The sequence below is a fragment of the Phoca vitulina genome, unplaced genomic scaffold (assembly GCF_004348235.1).
Source record: "Phoca vitulina isolate PV1807 unplaced genomic scaffold, GSC_HSeal_1.0 scaffold19, whole genome shotgun sequence".
Taxonomy (NCBI): Eukaryota; Metazoa; Chordata; class Mammalia; order Carnivora; family Phocidae; genus Phoca; species Phoca vitulina.
The window spans coordinates 26,580,931-26,600,115 of NW_022589722.1; the positions used below are offsets into that span (position 1 = coordinate 26,580,931).

General features: G+C 48.2%; 1 protein-coding gene across 4 annotated transcripts in view; it reads left to right on the forward strand.

Moving 5' to 3' along the window:
• The window catches only part of SGSM3 (small G protein signaling modulator 3), a 47,286-nt gene that overhangs the window by 25,571 nt on the left and 2,530 nt on the right, over positions 1–19,185 (forward strand). Inside the window, exons 2-15 of one of the 4 annotated variants that reach the window (XM_032416722.1) lie at positions 11,691–11,810; positions 12,287–12,372; positions 12,838–12,904; positions 15,086–15,294; positions 15,385–15,492; positions 16,121–16,264; positions 16,467–16,662; positions 17,014–17,159; positions 17,422–17,646; positions 18,038–18,092; positions 18,296–18,423; positions 18,538–18,693; positions 18,850–18,904; positions 19,107–19,156. In XM_032416722.1, coding sequence (XP_032272613.1) covers positions 11,804–11,810; positions 12,287–12,372; positions 12,838–12,904; positions 15,086–15,294; positions 15,385–15,492; positions 16,121–16,264; positions 16,467–16,662; positions 17,014–17,159; positions 17,422–17,646; positions 18,038–18,092; positions 18,296–18,423; positions 18,538–18,693; positions 18,850–18,904; positions 19,107–19,156 — 1,632 coding nt within the window. In that variant the 5' untranslated portion in view covers positions 11,691–11,803. Of the gene's footprint in view, positions 1–11,690; positions 11,811–12,286; positions 12,373–12,837; positions 12,905–15,085; positions 15,295–15,384; positions 15,493–16,120; positions 16,265–16,466; positions 16,663–17,013; positions 17,160–17,421; positions 17,647–18,037; positions 18,093–18,295; positions 18,694–18,849; positions 18,905–19,106; positions 19,157–19,185 lie in introns of all 4 variants that reach the window. The other 3 variants (XM_032416723.1, XM_032416720.1, XM_032416721.1) reach the window with 3 other exon arrangements.

A 19,185-nucleotide genomic window follows, 5' to 3' on the forward strand; every position in this document is an offset into this window, starting at 1 on the left:
GTTTGAATCTTTGCCCCTCCCTTTTTAAATTGTTTTTTTTTTTTTTTTTTTTTTTTTTGCTTACTTAGTTTTGAGAATTCCTAATATTCTGGATACATGTCCCTTATCAGATATGTGATTTGAAAATATTTACCATCTGTGGCTTTGATTTGATAAAGTCCAATTTATCTTTTTCTTCATTTATATATCATGCTTTTAGTTTAAAATCTAAGTAATCTTTGCCTAACAAAGGTCACAAACATTTTTTCCTATATTTTCTTCTAGAAGTTTTAGTGTTCAGGGCATCTGGCTGGCTCAGTCGATAGAGTATGCAACTCCTCATCTCAGGGTCATGAGTTTGAGCCCTACATTGGGCTTAGAGCTTACTTAGAAAACAAATAGGGGTACCTGGGTGGCACAGTTGGTTGAGCGTCTGACTCTTGGTTTCAGCTCAGGTCATGATCTCATGGTGGTGAGATCAAGCCCCGCATTGGGCTCTATGCTCAGTGCAGAGTCGGCTTGAGACCCTGTCTGCCCCTCCACCCTGTGCTCTCTCTCTGTCTCTCTGTCTCTAAAATAAATAAATAAATAAATAAATAAATAAATAAATAAATAAATAAATTTTTTTTAAAAAAGTAGAAGTTTTAGTGTTAGGTTTTACATTTAGGCCTGTGATCCATTTTGAGTTAATTTTTTTGTATGTGGTGTGAGGTATGGATTAAGGTTAATTTTTTTTGCAAATGGCTATCCAATTTTTCTAGGACCATTTGTTGAAAAGACTATCCTTCCTCCATTGTATTATCTTTATATTTTTGCTGAAAATTAATTGTAATCATTTCTAGGGCTGCCATAATAAGAGTATCACAATCCGGGTGATTCAGAATGACAATAATATTATCTCACAGTTTTAGAGGCCAGAAGTCTGAAATCAGGGTGTCATCAGGGCCTTGCTCACTCTGAAACCTGTAGAGGAAGGATCTTTCTTTGCCTCTTCCAGCTTCCTTGGCTTGTTACAGCGTAGTTCCTGTCTCTGCTTCACATGGTGTTCTCCCTGTATCTCTTCTCATTGTCTTCCCTCTGTGTATGTCTATGTCCAAATTTCCCCTTTTTTACAAGGACAGTAGTCCTTGAACTAGGGCTCACCTTAATGATGTCATCTTAAGTTGGTTAAATTACAAAGACCCACTTTCTAAATAGGTCACACTCTGAGGTATTGGGGGTTAGGACATCAACATACCTTCTTTTAGGAACACAATTCAACCCATAACATTAATTGGCAATATGTATGGGTCTATTTCTGAATTGCTTATTCTCTTCCATTGTTCTGTATGTCTGTCATTTTGCCAGTGCCACACTGTACTGTAGCTTTATAGTAAATACTGAAATCAGGTAGTGTGAGTTCTCCAGCTTTCTGCTTTTTCAAAATTATTTTGAGTAGTCTAATTCTTTTGCTCATTCATTTAAATTTTGGAATCAGCTTGTCAGTTTCTCCAGAAATCCTTCTGGGATTTTGATTGAAAATATATTGCATCCTTTCCTTGTTCCCAGTCTTAGGGGCAAAGCATTCAGTCTTTCATCCTTAAGATTTTTTTTTTAAAGATTTTATTTATTGAGAGAGAGAGCACGCATGCATGTGCAAGCAGGGGGAGGGGCAGAGGCAGAGGGAGAGAGAAGATCTCAAGCAGACTCCATGCCGACTGCTGAGCCCGACACGGGGCTCTGTCCCACAGCTCTGAGATCATGACCTGAGCAGATATCAAGAGTTGGACTCTTAACCAACTAAGCCACCCTTGAAAGGCACTCCTTTCACCATTAAGATGTTAACTGTTAAGATTTTTGTAGATATCCTTTATTAAGTGAAGGAAGTTTCCTTCTTTTTCTAGTTTGTTGAGAGTTTTTATCCTGAATGAATGTTGCCTTTTATCAAATACTTTTTCTGCATCTGTTGAGATAGTCATATACTTTTTCTTCTTTAGTCTGTTGATATGCTTAATTGCATTGATTGATTTTTAAATATTGAACAAGTCTTGCATTCTCAAGATAAATGCCACTTGGTCATGATGGTATTGTTCTTTTTATGCATTGCGGAACTTATTGGCATAAAATGTTCATAATATTCTTTTATTATCCTTTTACTGCTTCTAGGATCTGTAGTGATATATCCTCTTTCATTCCTGATTTTGATAATCTGTGTCTTCTCACTTTTTTTCTGGTTCACTCTGTCAGAGGTTTATTGATTTTATTGATCTTCTCAAAGGAGCAGATTTTGGTTTCATTGGTTTTTCCTCTATATTTGTTTCCATTTAACTGATTTCTGTAGTTATCTTTGTTACCTATGATTTTTTTTGTTCTTTGCATACTTTGCATTAAATTCAGCAATAAATTCAACAACTTAGGTAATGGACAAATTCCTTGAAAGTGCACAAAACACCAAAGCTCACTCAAGAAGAAAAAGACCATCAGAATCGCCTTAACTCTGTTAAATAAATTATACTTGGAAACCTTTCCACAAAGAAAACTCCAGGCACAGAAGGCTTCATTGGTGATTTTTATTTAACATTTAAGAAAGAAGTAATACCATTCTGTAAAGCAAACATTGTCCTGATACCAAAACCAAAAAAAGGCATTACTAGGAAATAAAACTTGGACATATGTCCTTCATACATAGACGGAGAAATTTTTTTTTTAAGATTATATTTATTTGACAGAGACACAGCGAGAGAGGGAACACAAGCAGGGGGAGTGGGAGAGGGAGAAGCAGACTTCCCAATGAGCAGGGAGCCCGATGCGGGGCTCGATCCCAGGACCCCGGGATCATGACCTGAGCTGAAGGCAGATGCTTAATGACTGAGCCACCCAGGCGCCCCAGATGCAGAAATTCTTAACCCAATTTTAGCAAATTGCATTCCATGATATATAAAAGGGGGAATGTATTACGATGACACAGTTGGGGGGAGCTTCAGGTATTCCTCATGTTCCTTTCAGGTTTTTCTTTCCCCAACCTTGGGTATATTCCTCACACACATGCTCTGACCAGTATTCAGATAAAGATTGGGGTTACCCTCTGCAAATTTCTGAAGTTCTCTGTGCAAGCTTCCCTTCTCTATTTCTGTTCTACTCTGGCCGCCTCTAGCTCTCCACTCTGTCTCCTGGGCCAGCCTGCAGACTCTCTCCAGGTGGGAACTGGGGTGATCATAGGGTTCACCTCATTCATTTTCTCTCTCTCAGGGTTCACTGTCCTGTGCTGCCTGTCTTCTAGTGTTTGAAAACCATTGTTTTATGTATTTTTCTGTTGTAGTTGTTCAAGTTGGGAAAGTAAACCCAGCCCTTGTAACTCCATCTTGGCCAGGCGTGGGAGTCCTTAGTTGGAATATGAAATGATTGACTCACATTTTATTGTGTCACTATCCCAAAATTCGATTAATTCCCCTATGTTTGACATTTAAATTATTTTCATGTTTTTGCAGTTTTCATGTATTTTCTTTTTTTTTTTTAAGATTTTATTTATTTTGACAGAGAGAGAGACAGCGAGAGAGGGAACACAAGCAGGGGGAGTGGGAGAGGGAGAAGCAGGCTTCCTGCTGAGCAGGGAGCCCGATGCGGGGCTCGATCCCAGGACCTCAGGATCATGACCTGAGCAGAAGGCAGACGCTTAACGACTGAGCCACCCAGGCACCCCTCATGTATTTTCATATTTACTTCATGCTGAAGTAAACATTTTCATGCACATACCTTTTTGCTTCTATTGCATTATTTCCTTAAGTTTCCAGGAGAATAAGCAATTCATGAGTGAACTAATTTTCTATCACAAAACTAGTTTTTACCAGCACTGAGTATTTTATTTTATTTATTTTTAAATAGGCTGCATGCCCAATATGGGGCTTGAACTCACGACCCCAAGATCAAGAGCCACATGCTCTACCAACTACGCCAGTCACGCATCCCAAGTATTCCATTTTAAAAAACAGCTTTACGGGGGGGTGGGAGGGATGGGGTGACTGGGTGATGGACACTGGGGAGGGTATGTGCTCTGGTAAGTGCTGTGAATTGTGCAAGACTGTTGAATCTCAGATCTGTACCTCTGAAACAAATAATGCAATATATGTTAAGAAAGAAAAAAAGAAGAAGAATGTAGCAGGAGGGGAAGAATGAAGGGGGCGAAATCGGAGGGGGAGAAGAACCATGAGAGACGATGGACTCTGAAAAACAAACTGAGGGTTCTAGAGGGGAGGGGGTTGGGAGGATGGGTTAGCCTGGTGATGGGTATTGAGGAGGGCACGTTCTGCATGGAGCACTGGGTGTTATGCACAAACAATGAATCATGGAACACTATATGTAAAACTAATGATGTAATGTATGGGGATTAACATAACAATAAAAAAGTTTTATGTATGTTTATAGTTTATATACATATAATTATACATATATATATATATATATAATATATGTTCATATGTGTTTGTATATATATGAATGCTTCCATCATCAAAAGGGCTGACCTCTGTGGGTCTCTGGGTCTCAAATTCAATACCTCTAAGAAGGGACTCCATTAGGCCATTTTGGGAAAAGTGCTCATGCCTGGTCTCACCATGTTTGGCAGTGGCTATTGAGTGTTAATGATTGGTCCAGTTCAGGTCTGTGTTCACCCAGAACCAATCGACTAGGCTCAGAGAGATGAAGTCATGTAAATGTAAACAGCTTCCCAGAATTGTGTAGTCAGAAAGAGTGAGTAAAGGAAGCAGTCTCAAAAACTGTGGGGTCAGTGTGGTAGGGAGGTTGCTGTTTTCCAGACACCCAGAAAAAGGGAGAATATGGGATAAATAATTATTACCGTGGTGTGAAATGTGACATTTACTTTTTTTTTTTATTTGCTGATGTTCATTCATTTGTCTACCTTATCTAATAAATGCTTATTAAGAGACTTCTGAGTGCCAGGGATGCAGAGGGAAACAAGATGCAGTCTAGTCTTGTGGAGTCAGTTGGCCAAAAAAGAAAAAGGGATAAAAATGCTATGAGGTAAGTGCTGTGATGGACTTATTCACAAGGCTTTATAGGAGCATAGGGAGAGAACCTCAACTCAAGGCAGAGAAGAGTCACAAAGGTGTATTAGCTATCTTTGATGCATAACAAATCACCCTAAAACTTAGTGGCTTAATGCAGAAATAATAATTTATTATCTCTTATTAGTTTCTATGGGTCAGAAATTCAGGAGCATCTCAGTAGGGAGATTCTGGCTCATGAGAGAAGAGAGTCTCTCATGACATTGCTGTTAGGATGTTGGCTGGGCGTGCAGTCATCTGAAGGCTAGGGACTAGGGGATCTACTTCCGAGGTGGTTCACTGAAGTGGCTTGCAAAGTTGGTGTCTCTCCATGGGGCTCCTTGAGTGTCCTTACAGCATGGCAGCTGACTTTCCCCCAGAGCAAGTGATTCAGGAGACCAAGGTGGAAGCTGCAATGCCATTTATGGCCTGTCCTTGAAAGTTACACACGGTCACTGCTGCCATAATTGATCACAGAGGTTAGCTGTGGCTCAGTGTGGAGAGGGCCTACACAAGGGTGTGAATACCAGGAGGTAGAAACATTTGGGGCCATATTGGAGGCAGGCTACTGTAGAAGGCTCCTTTCTATGACAAGGTGTTGTTTCATTTGAGTCAGCATGAATACGAGTCTACCTGACAGATAAGGAGAAGACCACTAGAGACTAAAGAATGGAGACATTTGGGCAGCTGATAGGATAGGCCAGCATCACTGTAGAGTAAGGTACAGGTGGGGATGATGAGAGAGGGGTAGAACCAGGTCATATAGGACCTTGTATTGTTAGAGAATATGGCCCTTATTCTGGGCATGAGTTAATAAGCAGGAGATCAGGGATCAAGTTTGCATTTCAGAAAGATAATGTTGACCATAGGAAATAACTGGAAATACTAGTCTGGAGCTTGGGAGAAAGGGGTCATCAGAGGGAAGAGTGGTTGTGAAGCTTTTTTTAATTGAAGTATAGTTCCACACGATGTTATATTGGTTTCAAGTGTATAACATAGTGATTTGACAAGTCTGTCACCACAAGTGTAGCTACCATCTGTCCTCACACAAAGCTATTGCAATACCATTAATTATATTCCTCATGCTGTACTTTTTATTCCCATGACTTATTCATTCCATAGCTGGAAGCCGGTATCTCCCAGTGCTCTTCCCCCATTTTGCCCACCCCCTCACCCTCCTCACCTCTGGCAACCATTAATTTGTTCTCCGTATTTATGGGTCTGTTTTTGCTTTCTGTTTTTTTGTTTGTTTTATTTTTTGGAGTCCACATAAAAGTGAAATCATGTTATATTTGTCTTTCTCTAGTTTCATTTAGCATAATACCCTCTAGGTTCATCCATGCTGTCACAAGTGGCAAGATCTCATCCTTTTTATGGCTGAGTAGTATTCCATTTGTGTTTGTGTATGTGTGTGTGCGTGTGTGTGTGTGTGCGCGCGCGCACGCGCACATGCACCTGCATGTGTCTGTGGGTGAACAGCACGTTGTCTTTATCCATTCATCTATCAATGGACAGCTGGGTTGCTTCCCTATCTTGGCTATTGTAAATAATGCAGTAAATATCGGGGTGCATATATCTTTTCAAATGAGATTTTTTGTTTTTTATGGATAAATACCCAGTAGTGTGATTAGTGGATCATATAGTATTTCTATTTTTAACTTGAGGAACTTCCATACTGTTTTCCGTGGTGACTATACCAGTTTGCGTTCATACCAACACTGCACAAGGATTTCTTTTTCTCCACATCCTCGCCAACACTTGTTTTTCTTGTCTTTTGATTCTGCCCATTCGGACAGATGTAAGGTGATACCTCATTGTGGTTTTGATTTGCATTTCCCTGATGATGAGTGATGTGGAGCATCTTTTTGTTTGTTGGCCATTTGTATGTCATCTTTGAAAAACTGTTCAGGTCCTCTGCCCATTTCTTAATCAAATTATTTGGGTTTTTTTGGTGTTGAGTTGTGTAAGTTCTTTATATATTTTGGATACTAACCCTCTATTGGATATATCATTTGCAGATGTCTGCTCCCATTCAGTAGGTTGTCTTTTCGTTTTGATGGTTTCTTACCTCATGCAGAGGCTTTTTATTTTGTATAGTCCCAATAGTTCTATTTTTGCTTTTGTTTCTCTTGCCTCAGAGGACCTATCTACAAAAATGTTGCTAAGGGCAATTTCAAAGAAATTACTGCCTATGTTTTCTTCTAGGAGTTTTATGGTTTCAGATTTCATATTTAGGTCTTTAAGATTGTAATTTTTTTTTTTTTAAGTAGGCTCCATGCCCAGCCAGTTGGGCTTGAACTCACAACCCTGAGATCAAGACCTGAGCTGAGATCAAGAATTGGACACTTAACCGACGGAGCCAACCACATGCCCCAAGATTTTAATTTTTAAAGTATTTATAGTAGCTCCATTGTCATCTTACTGCAGCTTTTCTTGGGACTTCCCTGGCTTTGTACTTCTTGCTCCCAGTTAGTTGTTATCAATAGTTTTCTGTGTCCTGTCATTTTCTCACAGAGAAAAACAGTCTTTAGGATTCAGCCCTTTTGGAATACTTGTGACAAACCTGCAGTATTGTCAAGAAAATCAGAATAGGAGGTCGAGGGTGGATGGAGGATAAAATCTCCCTGATCTATATCAAGAGCGAGCACCCCCCTTCCCAAAACATACAGATTTACAGCGACATCTGACAATCTGCTTTGTGAACAAAATTTGTCTTACAAGAAATCGTAAGATTGGCAGACGAGGGAGAAATATACCGGAGACAGAGTAAAAAGATACCTTTAAGCATGTAAATTTCATTTAAAAAATTCCTTCTGTAGCACCTCAGAGCTGCTTGTGTTGATCCTGGTTTTCAGAAGTTTGCCTCCCAGTACCCCTGTGACAGCAGCAGGGCAGCTGGTGACGTGGCCACTCCTTAGCTGCCTTTACCGGCTTCCAGATGGCTGCTTTCAGGAAGGTTTCCATAGCGACCAGAGGCAGGAAAAACCTGCCTGCCCAGCTTAGCAATATCATATCTGGCTCCTCCTGGGAACGTGGAGACTCAGAGCAGTCGGTGGGAGATGTGGCAAAGATATATTATTGCAGAGACTCTTTAAAATATATCCAGAATCTGACCATTTCTTGCTGGTCCCATGTAGCAAAGCCAGTGTCATTCCCCCCGGCGTCCCTGGCAAGCCTCCTGCTTGCAGCCTTCTCTGCACAGCACGAGAGCTTTTAAAACCTAAGTCAGATTCAGGTTCACCTCTGCTCAGAACCCTGCTGTGATGCCCACCTCACTGAGAATAAGATCCAAAGTCTGCACACAACGGCCAGGCCCTCCGTGACTCCTGCTGCGTCTCCCACCCGAGTTTGCTCTCGCTGTCCCGGTTCCCAATCCACTGGCCACCTTGCTGCTGTTCCAGCCTTCCAAGTATGTTCCTGCCTCAAAGGCTTTGCACTTGCTATTCCTTCTGCCTGGATCCCTTTTCCCTCAGATAGCCACATGACTTGACTGCTCACTTCCTTCTGTTTTGGTCTTTGCTCAGATGCCACCTTCCCTTCAGAGGGCTTTTCCTGACCACTTTATTATACATAACCCCTCTCTTCTGTACTCTCTGTACTTTTTACCTTCTTTATTTTTCTTATAGTACTGTAGTTATCGTGACCTGACTCAGCTATTTTTATGCTTATTGTCTGATTCTCTAATGTAACACCTGGGACTTCTGATTTTTCACTGTTGCATCTCAACCCTTAGAACCATGCCTGGATTGTGGTGGCACTCTGTAAATGTTCGTTGAGTGAATCAATGAGTGGGAGGCAAGCTAAGATGAGAATTGTCTTCTTGGCCCCCTCAGTTCTCCACTGCCAGAGACAGCTCATTTCCTCCACTGTCAGCAACGCCTGCTTCCTTCACACTTTGTCCCCCCGGAAGAAACAACCAAATCACTACCTCTGTGGCATCAATGATGAGGACGCTGGTGATGATCTAGCTGGTGGCTGTGTGACATCAGTTCACCAGGCAGGATGGGGAGGTAGCATGGTTTTGTAGGAGGGTACGTTGTTGGAGTCTATTTGGAAAACTATACATGGGTCTTTTCTAGGCTTATTTTCTTCTGTATAATGAATAGAAGTATCTACTTCAAAATGTGTTATAAGGATTGAATGATGATGTGATTTTAAAACTTCCAGTTCATTCCCTTTAATGTAAACATATGTATTGCTCCATCCAGCATGAAATTCTCATTCAAACCTGGCCCTACATATCTGTTATACTGAAGGAAGACATTCTGTTTTTGTTTTTTTAAGATTTATTTATTAGAGAGCGCATGGATGCGTGCAAGTAGGGGAAGGGGCAGAGGGAGAGAATCCTCAAGCAGACTTACCACTGAGCACAGAGCCCCATGCAGGGCTCAATCCCACGACCGTGACATCATGACCTGAGCCAAAATCAAGAGTCAGACACTTAACGACTGAGCCACCGAGGTGCCAGGAAGACATTCTGTTTTCATTATTATCCTGACTCAGAATGGACAAGCCTAGGATGGCCGACCTGTTAGGGAAGCGGATCCTGCCATCTGGCTCTCAGTGGTTCTTGTCTGGAAGCAGGAGGGAACAGCTCTCCCAGTTGGGCAGCAAGGCCTCCCTGATGGGCATTTAGGCCAAACATGGCATGGTTGGGCTGTGTCTGAGGCAGGAGTGGAGGCTGGTGACCCGATGAGTTGCCCTTATGAGCTACAAGATGACTCTTTTGCCCCCAAATTTGCAAATATGTCTTTAAAGAGAACGGGGATTTTTTTTTACATGCCCACTATGAACATATGCTCAAGTTAAGGGTCCATAGGGTAATGTTTTCCCAAAGCTGCCTTTGATCTTCCTTTTTTGCTTCCTTGTCAGTCACCTGACCCTCTGGTCTCCCAGAATTCTGTGACAGAGGGCGTGGAGGTGAGGCGCTGTTGTGGGTCGGAACAGCAGCAACCTCTGAAAAATGGCGGGAGAAGACGTTTCTTTAGGTCCGGACCTGGAGGAACATGATTTCAAAAACTGGAAGGCAGCTTGTCCTAAAATATTTCAGCCACATCGCCTTATTGCTTTCTCTTGTTTCTTTCACGGAGTCTAAGCCTTTCATTCTATAGTTGGAAATGAAAGGCTTAATATTCAGAAAAAGCTGAGGAAACTGCTCCAGAAACTGCATTTCTGTTGACGCTCAGGTAATAACAGATTCTTTCTAGATCTACTAGGAATGAGAAGTTAGAGAGTTAGAGGACACCCCAAATGATGGTTTTTTCCTTTTTAAATTATAGCCATAATTCACATGCTATAAAATTCACCATTTTTATTTAAAGTGTGCAGTTCACTGGTTTTAGTATTTCATACTGTTGTGCAACTATCACCACCATCCCATTCTAGAACATTTTTCATCTCCCCCAAATGGAAACCGTGTTAGTGGTCACTCTGCAGTCCCATCTCCCCCCCCCTTGGCAGCCACTAGCCTACTTTCTACCCATGGATTTGCCTCTTTTGGACATTTCACTTAAATGGAATCATACAGTCTTCACCCTCTTGTGAGTGGCCTCTTTCACTGAGCATAATGTTCTCAGGGTCCATTGATAGAGCCACACGTATCAGTACTTCGCGCCTGTTTACGGCTGAATAATGTTCCACTGTATGGATGGTCCAGACATTTTGTATATCCACTCATCAGTTGGCTTGTTTCTCCTTTTTGGCTATAATGAATAATGCTGCTGTGAACATTGTGTATAGGTTTCTGGGTGGATGGACATGCTTTCATTCCTCATGGGTCAGTAACTACAGGAGTGGAATTACTGGGTCATATGGGAACTCCCATGTTTACCTTTTTGACAAACTACCAGACTGTTCTCAACAGCAGCTTCTCCATTTTATATTTCACAGACCACCAGCAATATAAGGGTTCTACTTTCTCCATGTCCTTGTCCACACTTACAGTCTGTCTTTTTGATTATGGCCATCTTAGTGGGCGTGAAATGGTACCTCACTGAGGTTTCAATTTGCATTTCCCTGATGAATAATCTTTTTACCTGCTCATTGGCCATTTATATCTCTTTGGAGAAATGTCTATGCAGATCTTTTCCCCATTTTGTCTTTTTGTTGAGTCCTCATTTTTTGAGAGGACAAAAAAAAGGGAGGGAGGCAGGAATTTCAGTGGCAACAGGAGAGATCTGGATTAGATTTCGACCTCCTGGTTTCCCAGCTATAAGGCTAGTGGAGAATGTGGTAGAGCGGATGGTTTGGTGAAGGGGAAAAGGTCAGTGTTGAGGTGAATTCAAGGTATTGACTCAGAGGCTAAGTTGTATTCTGCTAAATGGTTCCTCAAAGATTCTAGCTCAGGGAAACCTATTCACGGAGGTTTGGCCGTTTTTTTTCCTTTTAAAGAAGCATTTGCCTGAGCCTAGGGCATCAGGAAGCCTGTATGTATGCTTCTTTCCTTTAATAACGGAACTGAGTGGGCACTCCCCTTGGCCTACAGAGCTGTTTACATCAGTTTTGTAGCTTCTTCAGAGTTTCATGTATCCTCTCCCAGACGAAATGTTCAGAATAGGAGGCATTTCTTTCAAGTGTGGCTTTTCCTTCTCACTGTCCCTTGGCCAGCAGAATCACACTACTCCCAGGAGAGGGGCTGCATTATAATGACTTTCCCCTCCGCTCTCCTACCAGGGCAGATGTTTCTGGACCAGATGAAGCCTGAGGAGCCTTCCAGCTGTAAAATAATAGGCTAGGAAGCCTTCTAAGTGTGGATTTGCAGAAGACTTGCCCCGCCTCTCCACACAATGTCAGGTGGGAGGCAGGCCCTGGGCTGGAATTGGGTGAGAGGCTGTCTGAAAGAGGGGAGGGTCTCACCCTCCCATCCAATGGAGTGGAAGCAGGACAGGCCTTTGAGGAAAGAGTGCGAGAAAGGAGGAGGTCCTCCTACCGGGAATCCAGGGTTACCACAACTTTTCATGGCTCAGATCTCCAGGTTCTGTGAATCCCTCCCTCCAGCCTGCAAATCCTCACACTTGGATGGGGGAAGAAGCAAAGAGATGAAATTTGGTTTTGTTTTGTAACATGCTGCTGTTTTTCTTTTCCTTCCTCCAGAAAGTTGCTCATTTTTAGGTCTCTTCCCCTCCCCCATCCATTCCACTTTCAATGGTGCAGTCCCTTTTCTGCTGAGGCCCTTTGTGGGGGGGAGTGGGGATGTCCCACCTTGAATTTTGCCCCCTGAATGCTCTGCATTTTCTTAATTTCCTATTCCTGGTCCTCCTTGATTTTAGGAAACCACATACCTTCTGCCAGTGGCCCCTTCTCAGCCCTGACTCCGAGCATGTGGCCCCAGGAGATCTTGGCCAAGTACACGCAGGTACAGCTTTGTGCCCAGGCTTTGGTGCCAAAGGGAACCCACTGCTTTAGACTTCCTGGGGGTGGGTAGCCACCCCACTGTGTTCACTTGGGCTCAGAAGCCACCATCAGAGATGGCACCTTAGCTCCATATCCTCTGGGAATTAGTCATGAGGTTGGAGGAAAAGTATTCGGCACTGTGTGCTCAGTATTATGAAGACACAGAAATGCATAAAATCTGTTTCTTTCCTTGATCTCATTATCTTCGACCTCTGAGGAGAACAAGGAAAATGCTGGGCCAGTTCAAGAAGGTGGTGGCCCCTTTGGCTGAGGGATGACCACAGAAGCTTCAAGGAAGGGGTGGCCTTTGATCTGAGTCTTGAAGGCCAGTGGAATTTCAGCAGGCAGCAATGTGGGTGGCATCTTCCAGAATCTGTGGTCCCAGACTGGTGGCCACACAACTGACTTTTCCTAATCCTGGTTCTAGAAGGAAGAGTCAGCGGAACAACCAGAGTTCTGCTACGATGAGTTTGGTTTCCGCGTGGACAAGGAAGGTAAGATGGGGCCCCTGGTGTGTAATCCTGCTGCTGTCCGTGGGGAGGACTCCAGCGCCAGCAACTCTCCATGGTGCCGCCATGACCTGGGCTCGGGGGGCTTCACCTGCTCCTGCACTGACCTAAAAGTATCACCCTCAGAGGCAATTCTCAGTATATGGAAACCTCTGATTTTTTTAAAATTTAGGTTAATTTTATTGATCTTCATACGATAGTAATAGCAATAATTTTATTGTAGTGAAGTCGAAAAATACAGAAAAGTATAAAGATTAAAACAAATTAATCCATAATCCCACAACCTAAAGATAATTGCTGACATTTCAGTTTGTTTCTTTCCTGGCTCTGTGTGTGTGTGTGTGTGTGTGTGTGTGTGTACTTTTCGTAACTAACATGTTATCTACATATTTTTATATTGCTCTTATGTCTCTTAACATTATTTACCATGAGCATTTCTTCTGTCAGTTAAGACCTCTTTAAAAGCATATTTTTCAGTGGCTGCATAATATGCCTTTATAAGGGATTGATCATAATATTTTATAACCACTCTTCTGTAAGTGGGCCTCTAGGCCATTTCCATTGTTTTCTACTCTAAATACACCTGCTGGTTTCCAAGTGGGCTGTTGGGAAAGCTGTCTGCCGGAACCCAGGACAGCCTGTCACCAGGATGTAACTATGACTAGAAGATTTTAATGGGCTGAAACCGGTCCTCTTCAGGTCACTCATATTCCAATTCTGATGTAAGTTTTCCTTGCTCCCTGGTTTGCAGGCAGATACTTGGAAGTTAAAAAGCTGGGCCTGTGAGGAACACAGGGAACTCTGTAGCATAATGGAAATATTCTCTGTCCTTTTTTTTTTTTTTTAAGATTTTGTTTATTTGAGAGAGAGAGATTATGAGAGAGAGAGAGCACGAGAGGGGGGAGGGTCAGAGGGAGAAGCAGACTCCCTGCTGAGCAGGGAGCCTGATGCGGGACTCGATCCCGGGACTCCAGGATCATGACCTGAGCCAAAGGCAGTCGCTTAACCAACTGAGCCACCCAGGTGCCCCGAAATATTCTCTGTCTTGATGGGGATGACATTTAGACATTTATTTACTGATACTCACCAAAGTGTACACTTAAAATTTGTGCATTTTACTGCATGTAAATTCACTAAAGGTGAAGTTTTGCAAAGGTGAGGCTGAAGACATGGCTTTCGCGTGAATAAGGAGGAGGATCTGTGTGAGGCTAATGTGCCCTGATGTTGCCTGGTGGTCGCAAGAGCTCTGTCGGTGTTGACGCCAGCATTTCAGGGGCTGTCTGCGGGTTGTCCGCTCTCCACTGCTGCATCCCTAGTGCCTCGAGCAAACCTGAAAGTGGTCTTGGCCTTCTGGAATTACCAGACAGTGAACAAACAAACTTATGCCGGGAGCAAGAAGAGCTATGAAAAATTTTGGAGCTGTGGAGAAGAGGGGAGGTGGATTGTGTGCGAGGTGACAGAAGGGGAAGGCCTCTCAAAGGGGAGACATTTGGATGGAGACTAGGAGGAAGCGAGGCAGTGAGCACAGCTGGGGTGAGGGAGTAATCCAGGCAGACCCTGAGGTGGGAGGGGATTTGGTGAGGAATAGCTGGAGCCAGGGGAGCAAGAGGAGAGCAGGAGGTGATGAGGACGGAGGAGCCAGGCTGAGAGGACGTGGTCACGGAGCCTTGTAAGGCCTCTTGTCAGAGTGAGCCGAGTGACGTGGTCTGACCCGTGTCTGAGATGGGGCCCTCCTACTGCTGGGTGAATGCCTTTGAGGGGCAGGGGTGCAAACGAGCGAGTGAGAAGGCTGTGCGGTGACCCCGATGGAAGCTGATGGCTTGGTCAAGGGCCGCAGTGGGAGGTGGTAAGAGCGGTGAGATCTGCCAGCAGGGCTTGCCTGGGGGCTGAATGTGGGGGACAAGTGGAGGGGGAGCCAGAGGGCCTTCTGAGTATCTGGAGAGTGGAGGTGGGTCTGTGGACCTGGGAGGGACTGGGCAGGGGCAGGTTTGGGGCAGAAACTCAAGAGGTTGCGTTTGCTCGTTGGTATGTCTGCGGGATGTGCGGCTGGAGCCAGGGAAGCTGTTGCAGATGTGGCTCTGGATTTCAGTGGTGAGATCTGGGCACCGGCCCTAAAGGCCACGGCCTGGCCCTGCTCACCACTGCGTCTCCCGGCTCTCCTGGCAGACGGTGCCAGCCCCAGCTGCAGCAGGCTGCCAGGTGTGACTCTGTTGGAGGACCCTCCACAGCGGCTGCGGTGGCAGGCCCACCTGGAGTTCACCCATAACCACGACGTGGGGGATCTCACCTGGGACAAGATTGCCGTCTCTCTGCCCCGCTCGGAGAAGCTTCGCTCCCTGGTGCTGGCCGGCATCCCACACAGCATGAGGCCACAGGTGAAGCTGCGAGGGAGGGGCCACAGCGCAAAGGGGGCGGGTTCAGGTGTCCCACCAAAAGCTCATGGCAGCTCCGTCCACATCCTGCAGCTGTGGATGCGGCTCTCCGGGGCCCTGCAGAAGAAGAGGAATTCTGAGCTGTCCTACCGAGAGGTGGTGAAGAACAGCTCCAATGATGAGACCATTGCTGCCAAACAGGTGAGGCTGGGCCAGCACCGGGGGCCCTTCAGGAAGCACCTTCTGGTCAGAAACCGTGTGTGGGCCTGCAGGAGGGCAGTGAGCTGCCTGGGGTTACAGGAAGCCGCCCCTGTTGGTCTCTCCTTGGCAGGGGTGGCCCGGGAGAGCAGGCGGCCGTGTGGTAGCCCTTACACTCCCAGACACGTGTCTGGAACAGGACTGCGCTTCCTGGGTCCTCTGTAGGCAGCAGGGACAATTGTCAAAAAGATCACCAAACCTGGGGGGGCACGTTACCTGGAGATTTTAAATACAGATTTCCAGGCCTCATTCCAGAGATTCTAAATTCTGTAGCTCTGGCTTGAGGCTCAGGGATGTGTAATTTTATTTTTCTAAGTTCCCCTGGTGAATCTGGTGGAATCAGCTACATACTAGCTGAGCTCTAATCCTGAAGGAAGGAGAGTAAACTTTGACCCAGAGCATTAGGAATCCTCATTCCTGGGGGAGAAGCCTGCCTGGGGTTTGTCCCACACAGGGGCCCCCCAGCTTCCCTCCCAGGGGTGCCTCAGGTGTCACCAGCGTGGAGGGTGGTGTGGGCCTCCCGGCGTGCGGCTGCGTCTCACGGGGCTCGTTGGGGGTGGGCTGCCGGCAGATTGAGAAGGACCTGCTCCGCACCATGCCCAGCAACGCCTGCTTCGCCAACGTGAGCAGCATCGGGGTGCCCCGCCTGCGCAGGGTTCTCCGCGCCCTGGCCTGGCTCTACCCCGAGATCGGCTACTGCCAGGGCACGGGCATGGTGAGCACAGCCCAGGAGGGGCAGTAGCATGGGTGGCGGGGCTGGGGCGGGAACCCCCCCCGGAGGGCTGGGCCTGCCAGATATGTTGGTTCCACCCCTGAGGAGCGCATGGGGTCTATGAGGTGACCCCCAGAGGGGGGACACCTCTTCTAATTCACATGGAGACCTGGGTACAGGCCCCCTGTCCCCCTGCCCTGGCCAGGTGGCTGCCTGCCTCCTGCTGTTCCTAGAGGAGGAGGATGCTTTCTGGATGATGTGCGCCATCATCGAGGACCTGCTCCCTGCCTCCTACTTCAGCACCACTCTGCTGGGCGTCCAGACAGACCAGCGGGTCCTGCGCCACCTCATCGTCCAGTACCTGCCCCGCTTGGACAAGCTGCTCCAGGAGCATGACATTGGTGAGGGGGCCAGCACCCACCCTCTTCTTTGGGGTCAGGGGGTCCTGTGACTCCGGCTCAGATACTGCAGGTCTGAGGCCTCCGGACCCAGCAGGGGACAGGGCAGCTGTGTTGGGAGGAAGGAGCTCACCTGACAGGGGCCAAGCCCTGAATCAGCAGCACACGCAGTCCTGGTGGTGCTCCTGTTCTCCGTGTGCCCTGACGGCCTGTCTCCTCCCTCCTCCTGGAGCAGGCGAGGCCACTTGCTCTTTGGGAGCGACACTCCCCCTTCTCCCCAGGCCCCCCCTTTCAGGCTGCGCCATGCTGGCTGTCCCTGGTTCCAGCCACAAAGGCTCCGGTCTCTATCTGCAGAGCTGTCCCTCATCACGCTGCACTGGTTCCTCACGGCCTTCGCCAGCGTGGTGCATATCAAGCTGCTGCTGCGCCTCTGGGACCTGTTTTTCTACGAGGGCTCCCTGGTGCTGTTCCAGACCACGCTGGGCATGCTGCGGCTCAAGGTCTGCTGGGGCCCTGTCCCACCTGGGGCCCCTCCCCTGGGGGGCCTGCCGTGGGGTTCCGCCTTCAGCACCGTGCGGCCTGGCCACCGGCCCCTCCTCAGAGGCCCTCGGTGGGGTGGGGTCCCCTGGGGCCCGGGACTCCTTGTGCTCAGCGTGATCACCCGGGGAGGTCACACGTGCCCGAGGACGGTGATCAGGGGCCGCTCGCAGGCCTGGCATTTGGCGGTGATGCCCCCTGCCCTACTTGCCTCGCATGGCCCAGGAGGAGGAGCTGATCCAGTCTGAGAACTCGGCCTCCATCTTCAACACGCTGTCGGACATACCTTCGCAGATGGCCGACGCCGAGCTGCTGCTGGGGGAGGCCATGCGGCTGGCCGGCTCCCTCACCGATGTGGCTGTGGAGACGCAGCGCCGCAAGCACCTGGCCTACCTCATTGCCGACCAGGGCCAGCTCCTGGGGACCAGTGCCACCACCAACCTCTCGCAGGTGGGCCCGTGAGGGAGGAGTCCCCACCTCACCCACGGGGGGGGGGTCCCCGAGGAAGCCCAGAGTGAGAGAGGCTGCGGGGAACCCTCCAGCCCTTCCTTGCTCTGCTGCTCCCACCCCCGGCCTGGCCCCCGGCCCAGTCAGACCACAGCTGTGCGAGGACCCGCTGCCCCGGCCCTCTGTGCGCCTCCGCTGTGACCTGCCCCGCGTGGGTGTAGGACACACCCGGCTTTGAACCGACCGCATTTCCGATGCTCCGAGCCGGCCGCAGAGGCCATTTCAGATGAGTTGGCACGAGACGCTGGCCCCAGGAGGAGCTCTCTCAGCTTCCTCCCGTGCTGGGGCGCCCGCCACCCCACCTGGCTGCCACTGACCCGCTCCCTGCCTGCAGGTCGTGCGTCGCAGGACCCAGCGGAGGAAGTCTGGCATCACCTCCCTGCTCTTTGGTGAGAACTGCTGTGGCAGCCGGTGCCGGGCTGGGTTCAGTGGCTCCTTCCCTGCCAGGGGTCCCGGCTCACAGCGCTCCCTGCCCCAGCTGGCGGGGTGGGGATGTAGACCAGGGGGAGTCCGCCCTCAGACCCGGGCGTGGACCCTCAGCTTCCTGGGGACTGGGGGGGCCATGGCTGCCATAGTTCTCTGGGGCTCCCAGGGGAGGACGACCTGGAGGCGCTCAAGGCCAAGAACATCAAGCAGACAGAACTGGTAGCTGACCTCCGGGAAGCCATCCTGCGCGTCGCACGCCATTTCCAGTGCACAGACCCCAAAAACTGTAGTGTGGTGAGTTGTGGGCTCAACTTGGGGGCTCTGGCTCCCCAGCCTCCTTGTGAGGCCCCAAAGCCCTGGCGAGGAGGCACCTCCCCCCTTGAGCAGGCCTTTCTGCCCGTTGGGCAGGAGCTGAGCCCGGACTACAGCATGGAGAGCCACCAGCGGGACCACGAGAACTACGTGGCGTGCTCACGCAGCCACCGGCGCCGGGCCAAGGCCCTGCTGGACTTCGAGCGACACGACGACGATGAGCTGGGCTTCCGCAAGAATGACATCATCACGGTGCGTGGGGCGCAGGGAGCAGGCACCCCTGGGCTGTCCCAGCCCGTCCCCGTTTTAGTGCCACCCGCCCGGCCGAGGGCGCAGCCGCATGGCTGCAGGCGCAGGGCCTGGGCAACCAAAGCTCTGCTTCCTCTTCTCCGCCGGCCGACCGTGCAGATCATATCTCAGAAGGACGAGCACTGCTGGGTCGGGGAGCTGAATGGCCTGAGAGGTGAGGCCTCCGCCCGGACGAGGGGCGGGCTGGGCAGGGGACCCGGGAGCCCTGGCTGCCCTCCCCGTGCCCTCTGGCCCCAGCGGGAGCTGGGCTTTCTCAGCCAGCGAGCCTGCCCTCACACGGCCCTTACGCCCTTCCCGGGCGGGGGGTGTGCGGACGCCGGCCGCCCGCTCCTCACAGGGCCCCGCTTCTCCCACAGGCTGGTTTCCAGCCAAGTTTGTGGAAGTCCTGGATGAACGGAGTAAAGAGGTAAGGGGGGCACAAGGCACGGCTGCCCC